The 12,472-nt window shown below is 50.6% G+C and overlaps 1 protein-coding gene across 2 annotated transcripts; it reads right to left on the bottom strand.

Annotated features, from left to right (window-relative positions):
* Positions 1 to 40: 40 nt before the first annotated feature.
* Positions 41 to 12,408, bottom strand: ambra1b (autophagy and beclin 1 regulator 1b). Of its 2 annotated transcripts, none has more exons than XM_088996554.1 (19): positions 12,124 to 12,408; positions 8,872 to 9,039; positions 8,716 to 8,774; positions 8,009 to 8,192; positions 7,766 to 7,938; positions 6,952 to 7,021; positions 5,725 to 6,872; positions 5,574 to 5,660; positions 5,313 to 5,495; positions 5,162 to 5,242; positions 4,901 to 5,004; positions 4,725 to 4,835; positions 4,464 to 4,652; positions 3,329 to 3,483; positions 2,211 to 2,350; positions 1,979 to 2,083; positions 1,731 to 1,912; positions 1,572 to 1,658; positions 41 to 911 (listed from the first exon to the last, which is right to left on the bottom strand). In XM_088996554.1, the coding sequence occupies exons 2-19, from the start codon at positions 9,001 to 9,003 to the stop codon at positions 553 to 555; spliced, it is 3,549 nt and encodes a 1,182-aa protein (XP_088852680.1). In that variant the 5' UTR covers positions 9,004 to 9,039; positions 12,124 to 12,408; the 3' UTR covers positions 41 to 552. The 2 variants fall into 2 exon arrangements, with proteins under 2 accessions (XP_088852680.1, XP_088852681.1); XM_088996555.1 differs by having other exon boundaries at positions 5,313 to 5,444.
* Between the last annotated feature and the right edge of the window lie 64 nt (positions 12,409 to 12,472).

Genomic DNA, 12,472 nt, shown 5'->3' with positions numbered 1-12,472 from the left:
AGCCGGCCGCCGTGGTTGTCGTCATCACACGTCGAAAACAAACAAAATGGAGGAGGTGTCGGGAGTCTCCACGTTCTTTAATGACATCACATCTAAAAAGTCAAGAATGACGACAACGGCGTTTTCGTTCAGTGTTAAGCAATCAAGTAAAGCCAGGAGGAGGAGCTTGGCCAGGTCGCCATGGAAACGCCACCTCCGCCTGACCTGACGCACGCGCGCACGCTTGGAGGAAATGTAAACGCGGCGCCTGTACAGTCGACAGGATATATTTCAAATTTTATTTTGAAGGAGTCAGAGGGGGGTGGTCTTGAAAGCCGACTCTGCTCATGTCCGTCATGAATGGTGAGCGAACGGCGGGCGGGCGGGCGGGCGGGAATGTTTTCATTTTTTTTCCAATAAATTAAGCGAGCGAGCACCAGTGGGAGGAGCTTCGGCTGTCGCAAATGATTGACAGCGGCGCAGTGGCGTCTCCAAACGCAAACGTTGGAAAAGTCACGCAAGTGCTAGGTTTGTAGAGAAGATGACGGCGATTGACGGCAACCGCGCCCTCGACTACCTGCTATAAGCGTCGCCGTGGAAACTGTTGCGAGGGGAGGAAGAGGCGGGGCCCGGCAGGGCGTCCCCCTCCGCCCTCCCCGCGTCAAAAACGTCGTCGGCGCCTTGGGCGGAGCGCGGGCCCGAGGAGGGGGCCGGGCGCTCGGGGGACGGCCCGGCGGCGGTTCTGCCGGACCGGGCGCCGGTCTGCGAGCCGCGGTGGATCCGGTGGCTGACGATGATGTTGTTGCCGAAACCGCCCATGGACGCCATGGTGGTGCTCTGCTCGCGCTGGACCACCGCCGTCATGCCGCCCTCGGCGATCAGGCGCCGGATTCGGGCCAGGGCGTCTTCGCCGGATCCTCCCCCTTCCTCGCCTGCAACCGGAACAACCCGTCACATACGGCTCGCATCCGACTTACGACCGGGTTCCGTTCCGACAAAACGCTCGGAAAAGGTCGTAAGTACGGTCGTAAGTCGGTTGTTACCTGTCGTTGAATGATTGGCGTTACATCACGTGTATGCTATCTAGTTGGCTACTTATCCGGCTACTCAGATAGCCATCTATTTTCTGTCTGTTAGCTATCTATCTAGCTGTCCATCTATTAGCTAGCTAGCTAGCTATTAGCTATCTACTGAGCTAGCTATCTGGCTGGCAATTTATTAGCTAGCTGGCTAGCTTTCTATCTATTTGAGTTATTCCGGGTTGAGTGAACGCTGGCGCGTGTGGCTGCCGCCGCTCACCCACAGACAAAAACTGATCCCGTGACTGTAAAGTGACCTTGAGAGATTTGAGAGTTACCCGGAAGTAAGTCAAATAGAGAGAAAGCTAGGTTCATCCTTCATGAAAAAAATCCTTTGTACTTTGCAACAATCTTTTTGTGTTTCAAGTTGTGAAAAATGGGGCAGGCAGGCAGGCAGGCAACTTTTCTGCCCTGTTGTCTGCCCTGGTGTCCGCTAACTTTTTCTCATGAGTTTCAGACAGCGACTGTAAAAAAGGCCCAATTTCCAGTTTGCGACTTTTGCGGGCGGCGTACCTGCGCTCGCCGTGGCGTCCGCCGAGGCTCGGCCGCTGTCCGGACCTCCCGCGTTCTGAGACTCAAGATGGCCGACGGGCGGCGGCGCTAGCCCAGCGAACGAGACGGAAAGCGGATGGGTGAGATGGCCCAAAAGGAGGGAGGCGGGAAAGTCAGTACCGTGTGGCGGGCGGGCGGCGCCGGACTCGGAAAGCTCCGTTTGGGTCTCGGCGTTGTGCAGCTGGACCACGGGCGTCTGCGTCCCCTGAGAGGTGACGGAGGGGGCGGGGTTTCTGGGCTGAAGTCCGATGGCGTTCATCAAGCCCATGTCCCGGTCCAGCCTCCATCCCGAGCGACTGGGCCTGAAACGCAACCGGGCCCGTTGGCGCGCAACCCACGGCGTGGCCCGCGGCTTGGTTCCTACTCACCCGGGGCGATCGGACCCCCGCGTCCGGCTGCTCCCGCCGTTGTTGACCGAGAACAAAGGTTCGGCGCCGGACTCTACGACGCTTTCGCCGTCGCTGCGGTAGAACCTGAACAGGCGAAGCAAATTGAAGGTCAGACTTCCTGATGCCGGCGACCGTTAGCATTAGGACCATAATCGCATCAACGGCAAAAACGTCGGAACGGGAAGCGACGCGGGCGGGCGGGCTAACTCACACGGGTCGACAGATGACCAGGTCGCCCTTGTTGGTTCCGTACGCCAGGCCCATGCCGGGCTCGGGGAGCCAGCGGGCCGAGTTGATGCTGACGTGGCGCCGCTGATCCGGCGCCATGGGGTAAACCACGTTGAAGACCATCTGGAAGACAGATGAAGAATTAGCGCCGCTAAGCCAGACGCCATTCCATTCGCTTCTGGGTGTAAACGGTACCTCGGTTTACGAACGCTTTCGCTAACGAACTTTACGCCTTACCAACATACGGGCATAAGGACTAGTTTTCGGCGGATGAACACCAAACCACACGGCAGAACAGCGCCGCGGTGACTAGTTTTCCACACCCCCTTTCTTTGAGCGCAGACGTGGTTTGTTATCAAGTGGAATACCTTTGCAATCATAGGACCGAAAAAGAACCCGCCGCAGGCTAGCGTTAATCCGAAGAGGACACAAAAGAAAATGACGGTCGAGCGGAAGGAGATCATCGAAAAACACCAACGGGGTGTGCGTTGGTCTGACTTAGCGTCCCAATACCGATATGCTAAGTCGGCCATTGCTACGTGTGGCTAAGGGTGTTTGTGCGTTGTCTAAGCAACGGTCTCAGGCGATAGAAGGGGTTGATTTGGATTAACGAAAAGCAGGAAGCAGGGGACAGTGTGAGTGAAGGTATTCTCGCCCAGAAAACACGGCAACTTCACTCGATTATCATCAAAAGGCAACTACATCAATGACCATCACAAAGGTCAACTGTATTATAACACAGTAGTTTATTTTTTTTATTACAATACAATAGCACATTTATTCTACATAAAATAAGGGATATTTTGTGTAGTTTTAAGGCGTAGAAAGTAGAAAATGATGTTTTATGGGGAGATGGAAATGGGTTATGCTCATTTTTCATGGTTCCCTACGGGAAATTAATGTTTGAAAGCCACGCTTTTCACCTTACACACACTTTCCGGGAACCAATTAAGTTTGTAAGCTGAGGTATTTGGTAAACGGTCATCTTGAAATATCACATAAGGGCGGCGACAGCACGGATAAACTTGTCACGATAGTTAGCGGACGCTAGTTTGACCCGCCAAAATGTTCCGACTTTGCGTCGCGGTGCTTTGGACTCACCCTGATGGAGGTCTCTCCTCCGTGAGGCTGCTGCAAGCGGAAGACTTGCGCCACCATGTGGTCGGTGGTGGGATGCAGCAGGATCCTGCGAGAAGCCAGGCCGACCATCACGTAGCAACCCAGCGGCGAAAGGCTCACCGAAATGGCATTTGGACCTGCCCAGGGTAAACCAGGATGGTTTTGGCTTACATTTTTTTGGTAACCGATTCATTGCCAGACGATGTGCTAAAAATGCGTCCACCCACCCCAGTGCCAGGGTTTTCGTCATTGTCACTCAAATTCCAGGACTCGTTGAATATTGAGTTTTAGGACGACATCAACATTCAATGCAGCGTAAAAAAACCTTAGACTCTCTACTATCATCTGAAAAAAAACGAGTTAATTCCTAAGTGGTATGGGTCTAGAGTTATCTGAGCTTCAAATGGGGGCAGATGTACAAAATACAAAAAAATATTCTAAAATAACGATTTTCTACATTCAAAAAACAAAAGGATAATTTCTACATTTCAAATGATATTTTTCAAAATGGAGATTTTCCACGTGAACAAAAATCTAAAATAGTGATTTTCTACGTTTAAAAAAATCTAAAACGGTGATCTTCTCCATTAAAAAAAAAATAACCACATTGAGAAATTCACCTTTTTAAAAAATTATTCTAAAATGGCAATTTTCTACTTGTAAAATTAGAATGGTAATTTTCCACATAAAAAAAAAAATCTAAAAGGGAGACAATCAACAAAAGAACAATTACAGGTTACACCGACTTACGACCAGCTGGACTTACAACATCCCCTACTTACGACCATGACCTGAAGACCCTATTTTTAAAAATTTTAATTCTACACCTGGCACCGCAACGCGCCAGCAGGCCGGCAACGCGTACTGCAATTTTGTCTCGCCAGCCAGCCAGCCAGCCAGCCAGCATCTCACGCTCGCACAGCAATCGACTGTGCGATGCCAGTCATTTAGCCTCCGAGTCTCTATTCAACTTTTTGAATGGATTTCGACTTACAACGGTTCGGTCGGAACGGAACTCGGTCGTAAGTCGGATGGATGTGTCCTGTACTTGCGTTGAAATTCGCCAACGGCAGCGAATGAGTGGACGCGGTCGGAGGGTGAAGGCGGGCGACGCTACCGAATCGTTTGGTGTAGAGCATCTCGCCGAGGTTGTGCGCCGCCAGCGAGTAGATGGCGAGGATCCCTTCGTCGGGAAAACCGCGCTGACTGCTGGGAATGAAGACGGCCAGCAGCTGGCCGTCGGCCGAGATGTCGCAACTGGCGTCGTTGTAGATCTTGCAATTTGGCACCAGGACGTTGGCGGAGGCTGCGTGCAGACGTCGCCCTTTAGCGTAAGGGGGAGGCGGCGCTAATCGATTAGCGGACGCCACGCGGGTACCGTTGCTGATCTCGGGGAGGTCAAACTTGGTAAAGTCCCACCACTGCAGCCGGTAGGTCGTGTTGGCGATGTTGCTCGCCACCGCCGACTGGCCGTCGCCGATGGAAGCGCCTAAAAAGGGGGCGGGGTGAGCCGGCGGGAACGGGACGCCATGTTTACGGGAGACGCCCCCTTACCGGCGAGCACCCTGTTGACCGACGAGTGCGTGGCTAGGCCGGGCTGCCCCCTCTCGTGGTGGAAGATTCCGGCGTAGGGAAGGTACTCGGGAAGGTGGAAGCGCCTGCGGTCGAGACGGCGACACCTCGCCTCACAAACTTCATTGCTTCCCAGAAAGTGTGTCTTCCAAACCTTAATTTCCCATTGGAAGCCACGACACACTTTCCGCCCAAAACCAAAACCCTGGGAACCAATCAAGTTCCGAAGCCTCGCTAACTCACCTGGGCACGAAGCGTCCTAACGACGGCGCCGACATCCTGGCGTTTCGGGGCGCCCTGTGCCGCGCTCGCTCGCCGGTATCACTGAAACAGGGTCACGGGGTCGTCAGTTGACGCCGGCCACGCCCCCCCACCCCCGCCACCGCCCACTCACTCGAGGTCGTCAAAGTCCACGTCGGCGGTTTCCACGGAGCCCGACGCGCTTCCGGCCGGCCCGTCGGACGACGACACGGCCCGCAAGCGGTTCTGCTGGTAGCGGGGAGACCGCTGACGGATGCTGTCGCGTCTGGACAAATACTGGATCATTCTCTGCGCGTAGTACGCGGCGGGGGACAGCCTGGACAGCGAGCGGTTCGGGCGCGTGACTGCGCGTGCCTCGACGGGACGGACGGGGCGGGGCGTCGACGGGGCTCACCTGGCCGGGTCGGGATAGATGGGGTGGTCCCGAGATCCGCTCACGTCGTAGCGAGACAAGGACATCAGGGAAGACTCCAGAAGTCTCCTGAGGGACAAAAAGAGGTGAGGGGAGCCGGGCCGGACGGGGATTCCGCCCGGCGGTCGACTACCTTCGCAGGTAGTCCTCGTCCACGGGGGGGTCCGCAGGCATTTCCTGGTTTAAGGCCTCGGGGGCGGCGGCCTGGCGGTAGACCCGCTCCCACTGGGCCGTGTCCTGGTTGTAAACCAAGCCCACCGTCTGCTCGCCGGTCGACGCCGGCGGGGGGTCCGGCCGCCTCCGGCCGCCGCCCGCTTCCGGGCCGCCGGTGGAGGACGTCTGGTCGGTGCGCTCCCAGCGTTGAGAATCGTGATTGAAGGTCAACAGGTTGTGACACGCCCGGCAGCGGTTCAAGTGGCCCCGAGAAGGCGGGGCCGCGTCCGGGGGCGGGGGCCGGTAGTGGACGACGGCGGGGGACGAGGACGGTCCGGCGCCGTCTGGGTCCACGTTGTTGTTCAGGAGCTCGCGGCCGTGTTCCGGCCCCGCCTCCATTTCCTGCATGCGCTCAAACTCCAGGAAGTAGCGCCTCAGGTTGCACTGCAGCACGTTGCGAAAGGAGGCGGGGTTGCCGCGGGAGACGTCCCAGAAGGGGTGGTGCCCGCCGCTGGTGCCCGCCCCCTCCCCCCGCTGCGGGAAGCCCCGCCCCTCGCCGGCCGAGGTGTACACCGGCGAACGCGACGAGCCGTCCTGCTGCCGCAACACCGCCAGGAGGCTGAGCGAGGACGACGACGAGGTCCGCGGCGGCGGCGGCGGCGGCGCCTGGGGGGCCGCGGGCCCCTCCCTCACGCGCGTCCAGTCCGGACCGGGCCCCCCGCCGCCGTAGTAGAGCGAGGTGAAGGCCGAGGGGCGGGGCTCCGAAGGCTGCCGGGGCTCCGTGCGGGCGGCGGAGGAGGAGGAGGGAGGCGGGGGCGGGGCTTCCGGCGGCAGAGCCGCGCCGCGATTGGCCGAGCAGTGAGCGCACATGCACGCCATGCCCAGGAAGCGGGTGCAGCCCAGGAAGGACAGGCCGCGCTCGGCGTTGGCGGGCGATTCCGCCGTTTGGGCCGGCGGGCGGGCGTGCTCCGCCGGGTTCTGCGCGCCGGGCGAGCGCGACGACAGGATGTGCAGGAAGTTGTGCAGGATGGGCGTGCGGCGGACGGGCTGCGGCAAGAAGGACCGCTGGCGGAAGTGCGGGTGAGGGAGCTCCACGCTGTCCACGGGGACCTCGGCGTCATCTTCGCTCTGAAAAAAGAAAACGAGCCAACGTTGAGTTGGCGCGCCGAGCCGCCGGAGCCCCGCCCCCCCGCAATCAAGCGCTCACCTGCTGATTGGACGACGGGTTGACGATGGCCGTCAACAGGTTGTGACCCAGCGGGTCGAACCTCACCAGCCTGAGGAACACGCGCGACTTTGAGCTCGCCGGGCGGGGACGTGCCAAACGCCACAGACAATACAACAAGCTTTACTGACTGATAGAGCTAGCCGTCGAGCTATCGAGCTGGCTATCTCAATGGCTACCTACATAGCTAGCTAGCTAGCTAGATGGCTACCTAGCCGGCTATCGATTAAGTAGGTAGCAAAATAAAATTGAGATTTGCTACATTTTACCAAAAATGTCTAAAATGGTAATTTTCAACATTTTTTAAAAATTTTCTAAAATGCCGATTTTCTACATTAAAAAACATCTACAATCGTGATTTTCACATTAAAAATAGATATAAATAATTGAGATTTTCTACATTTTAAAAAATATTCATAAAGTGTGATTTCTACATTTTAAAAAGATAACAAAATTGAGATTTTCAACTTTTTAAAAAATATTTTAAAATGGAGAGTTTGTACATTTTGAAAAAAATACTTTAAAATGGCGATTTTCTACTTAAAAAAAAATCTAACATTGAGATTTTCTACATTTTTAACAAATATTCAAAAATGGTGATTTTCTACTTTTGAAAAAAATCTAAAATGGTGATTTTCTACCTTTATTAACCCGAAAATAGTGATTTTTCCACTTGAAAAAAGTCTTAAATTGAGATTTTCAACATTTTTCACAACTATTGAAAAACGGCAATTTCCTCCTTGGAAAGAAAGCAAGGAAAAGCGGCGCTTTGTCCGTTTGTCGCCGGGCAACCCACCTGACTCGCTCGGCGTCGCCGGCGGTCTTGACGCAGGCGAAGGGTCGCGGTCGGCTCCAGTCCCAAAAGTGCAGCTCGTTGTTGGCGGCGATGAGGAGGAGCTGAGCGCTGGGATGGAAGGCCAGCGAGGCGATGGCCACGTTGCTGTCCGTCAACCAACTCTCGCTGCCGCCCTGCTCGCGCGCAAAAACAAAAAAGTCGTCGTCGTCGTGGTGGCGGCGGTCGCCCGTCCCGCCTACTCACGTGCAAGTCCCAGATGCGCACTTCGCCGTCAAGGCACCCGGAAGCCACCAGGCCGGGAATGGTGGGGTGAAAGGTCACGCACCAAGGGGTCCGCCGGTGGCCCACCAGGGAATGGAGGCACTTGCCGCTCTTCACGTCCGTGATGTAAATATTGTGGTTGACGTGAGTGGAGGCCATGAGGGTCCTTGGAGAGCACGGGCGGCAAAGTCAAGGGCCACATTTCCGGGGGGCCAAATGTGGGCCCGCGCGTGCATCAAATCCAAACCAAAAGGGCTCATTTAATAGCTAGCTAGCCGTTACGCAGTCTGGCGGGGCTACCTGGCTGGCTATCTATTTGCTATCTGGGTAGCTAGCTATGTCGATGGCTATTTATTAGCTATACGGCTGTCTAGCTAGTTAGCTGGCTGGCTATCTATTAGCTATATTTCTATCTCTTTGAGTTACTTCCGGGTTGAGTGATTATTAGCCAACTCTTAGCTAGCTAACTTTCTATCTATTTCCTCAAGGCAACTAGCTTGAGTTTTGAAAGGCGCTTAGAAATGAAATGTATTCTTATGATTGTTATATTTGAGAAGTTATGATTAGTTAGTTATGAATTCACATTTGGAACAACAGCAAGCGCTGTTTTTTGGTGGTCTCGGTATGACTCGGCACCGATTGGAAGATATATAGACGAGATAAGAACGAAGCTAACGTAGCATCCTCACCGGTCAGGGCTGAAGGCCAATAGGAAGGTGGATCTGGGGCTGTCCGGCAGTTCCACTTTCTGAGCAGCAAAACAACAACAAGAAGAAGAAGAAGAAGAAGAAAATTGGCCAGGTGCTTGAAAAGGGCGTCGTTGTCGTTGTCGGCGGGCGACTCACTTGACTCTGCCACTTCATCCAGCGCACTTTTTCCTCCACCAGCAAGTGCAGCAGGCGCTGCGAGCTGCACGTCAGCCAGCCGCGCTCCCGTCGCGACAGCAGGCGCACCGCGTTCCTGGGACTGGACGACATGGCGCCGTCGGGGAACGTCTTTGCTGCCCGTTTAGGCTGCCGCTTGCCAACAGACAAGCAAAAACAAAGACAAAACAACAACAACATAAATGCACACGAATGAGTGGTCGTCATAGCAACGTGCTATTTGTTTATCTGTCTATTCACAGATTTATTTATCTATGTATTTATTGGTGTATCTATCCATGTATTCATCTATTCATATATTTATTTATCTAAGTATTTATTGATGTATCGATCCATTTATTTATTCACCCATTCATTTATTTATCTATTTGTATGACTATCCATTGACCGATGTATTAATTTAGCTATTTATTTATATACGCATCTATCCATGTATTTATTGATGTATTTATCCATTTTTTAATGTATTTATCTATCTACTTTGTTACTTCCGGGTTGAGTGAACGCTGGCGCGTGTGGCTGCCGCTCCTCACCCGCAGAAAAAAAATGATCCGGTGACTGTAAAGCGTCCTTGAGAGCTTTGAAATGAAATGTATAATTATTATAATTATTATTATGAAACTACTGAAAAACAGATCAGCACTGCAAATGTTGTCAGGGTTAAGGAAGTAAAGTGCAATTTAATTTCTAAGCACCTTTCAAAACTCTCAACGATACTTTACGGTCACTGGATTTTTTTTTTTGTGTGCGCGGGTGAGCAGCGGCAGCCATTCGCGCCAGCGTTCATATAAAAATGCTATGTAGCTAGCTACCTAGCTCTATCTATTTGCTATCCATTTCCTATCTATTAGCTTGGCTATCTATAAGCTGTCTAGCTAGCTATGTACTTGGCTATCTATTAGCCATATGGATGTCTAGCTAGTTAGCTTGCTGTCTAGCTGGCTATCTATTAGCTATCTGTTAGCTTTCTAGCTATTTGAGTTACTTCTGGGTTGAAGGAACACTGGCGCATGTGGCTGCCGCTGCTCACCCGCAGAAAACTGATCCTGTGACTGTAAAGTGAACTTGAGAGTTTCGAAATGAAATGTATGATTAGTATTATGATTATAACGGTAACTCGGCTGTTTTTTTTTGTTTCTTTTGGTATACGTTTGTCAGTGCGAATGAATCAAGACAAAAGACCTTTGAGTCACGCAAACATCAGGACAATCTTTGGACTCTTTCCAAAAAGAAAGAAAAGGATCTTTTGATCCATGTTTTGACGCTGGCTTCTATCTTTAGCTGACCTCATCCCTCAAAAGTCCAACTCACTCCCACTTCACCGCACGCTGTCTGTCACCAGTCACGTCACACTCACACAAATTACTTCCAACAAAGAAGTCTTTGAACAGAATGCATCTTTTTTTAAGATATATATTTTAAACAAGTTAAATCTAATGGATGGATAAAATAAAGATGGTACTTATTTTTAACTACATCATCAAATATGCAAGTATATATATCAACCTTGGATCATACACGGAACACAATATACAGTGACCCCTCGGTTTCCGAACGCTTTAGCTAACCAACTTTTTGCCTTACGAATATTAAATTTGCGAGAATATAATCTCGGCATACAAACTAGTTTTCGGGAAACACATGGAGCGTCACAATGAGTGATGTGTCATTCGCCAACGAGACGGTTTTTGGAGCTCCTAACCAAGAGCTGAAAATGGCAGCCGGCTTTTTTCCCCTCTATTCCCAGCCCCCAGTCTTCAGTGAAAGCCACACGTGATTGGTCAAGACCAGAGCTCCTTGATACACACACTTGATGCGAAAAGCTATCCATTCCATCAAGCCATCAACGACCATCGCAAAGGTAAATAAAACAACTTTATTAGACAGTACAGTTTATTTATTTAATTATAATACCATAGCACATTTGTTATACATAAAATAAGGTCTATTTTGTGTAGTTTTAAGGCTTATTGGGTTGAAAATTATGTTTTATAGGGACCTGGGAACAGATTATTCTCATTTTAATGGTTTCCTATGGGAAATTAATTTTTGGGACACACTTTTCTCCTTACACACACTTTCTGGGAACCAATTAAGTTCGTAAGCCGAGGTATCACTTTCTGTAGGTACGCTACAGTTTGCTATATTCCACCGCGATTGTACCTGTCCAGTGAAGCGAGCGCACTCTGTACTCGTATCTCATTTCATTTTTGTGAAGTCCATTGTGGTTTTTGGTGGGATTTTCCGAGCTATGCAGTTTATGATGACGTATGACACGTTTCCCTTCATGCTGGTTCTTGAAATTTCCCAATAGGACAACCAGAAACGGGGGGGATTGAAGTTGACACTATTTTGCTAACACTACAGTTTATAAGGGCGAGTAAGTTGTTTTTTTATAGAAGTGGTAGTATATATATTTTTCTCCATAATTGCCACGTTTCAAGCACAAAGAAGCATTAGCATCTATATTTCTAGAGCTAGCAATTTTCTTTCCTAGAATTCAGTGACAGCCATTTTGGTTTTCTGACCATTTATTTATATTTTATATTTTGAATCTTTTCTTGTGTTCTTGTTTAGAATTTCAAAATCTTTCCAATGGTACCTTTATTCAGTAAGATTTGCCAAAAATTAACAAAGTTATGATAGTTTAAACTGTAATAAAGAACTCGTGGACAGATTTTCATTGTTTCAACAGGCAGAAAATCCCCTCATATTTCAAAAATTAAAAAGTCCATTATTTCCTTATTATTTGTCATAGAACAATAATCTAGACATCATTTGAAAGCTATTTAAATGCACTTTAATATGCTATTGGAAAATGTGTGAATAATTATTATTGTCACATCCCTATATACATACACACACAGACGTAGGTACACATCAACTATGTCAATCAAAGAGACTGCTGTGAATTACGACGAGGCTTATAACGTCATCTATTTTGTAAAGATGATTAAATCTTTGAGTCAGCCACGAAAAAAGGAAAGGGGGAAAAAAAACGACATTTGAAAAGTGCCCGTCGACCAGAAGACGCTCGATGACATTTTGTTTTTCGCCGTGCTTTTTCCGACCAAATACTTCCAAAAACCGGCTCGTCCTTCAAATATTATTCTCACCTTATAACTGTGGGAGGATGAGTTGATTTCGCGTTTAATTATTAGTGATATAGAGAGCAGGAAAGATGAAGTGAGAGTGTTTAAAAGGAAGGCCTACCTTTCTTCATCTTTGGAGCTGCTAAAGTTAGCTACGGAGCCGCTCGCTTGAGCCGAAATGGTGGCCGAGGGCTGTCCGTTGGAAAGAAAACTCAATCTTCATTCGTTTTGGGTTCAAATGCGGCGTTCACTTTCACGAATGGGCACTATTGACATTTTGCGTTGGCAAAGAAAAAGCGACGTTTGCGAAGCTTTTGGTCCACAGTTCGACTAGCTAACCGACGCCGTACGGCTCCTGCGTAGCCAGCCAGCTAAGGGCTAGCCGCACGCTATGCAGACCAATCAACAGAGCGCCGAGTACTACTCATCGATCAAACCTACGAACGAAAGGCAAAGTGGAGTCTCATTGT

This window comes from Hippocampus bargibanti, linkage group LG05 (genome assembly GCF_051943395.1).
Source record: "Hippocampus bargibanti isolate YZ-2025 linkage group LG05, ASM5194339v1, whole genome shotgun sequence".
NCBI classification, from domain to species: domain Eukaryota; kingdom Metazoa; phylum Chordata; class Actinopteri; order Syngnathiformes; family Syngnathidae; genus Hippocampus; species Hippocampus bargibanti.
This window is presented reverse-complemented; position numbering and strand designations above follow the sequence as displayed.

What these genes read in the sequence shown, in the direction of transcription:
- ambra1b (XM_088996554.1), bottom strand. Translation starts at nt 9,003, where the DNA reads ATGTCGTCCAGTCCCAGGAACGCGGTGCGCCTGCTGTCGCGACGGGAG. An exon ending in TTGGCCTTCAGCCCTGACCG is followed by an intron (nt 8,193 to 8,715) that starts GTGAGGATGCTA and finishes GTGCTCTCCAAG; the next exon opens with GACCCTCATGGCCTCCACTC. An exon ending in TTAGGACGCTTCGTGCCCAG is followed by an intron (nt 5,005 to 5,161) that starts GTGAGTTAGCGA and finishes TCTCGACCGCAG; the next exon opens with GCGCTTCCACCTTCCCGAGT.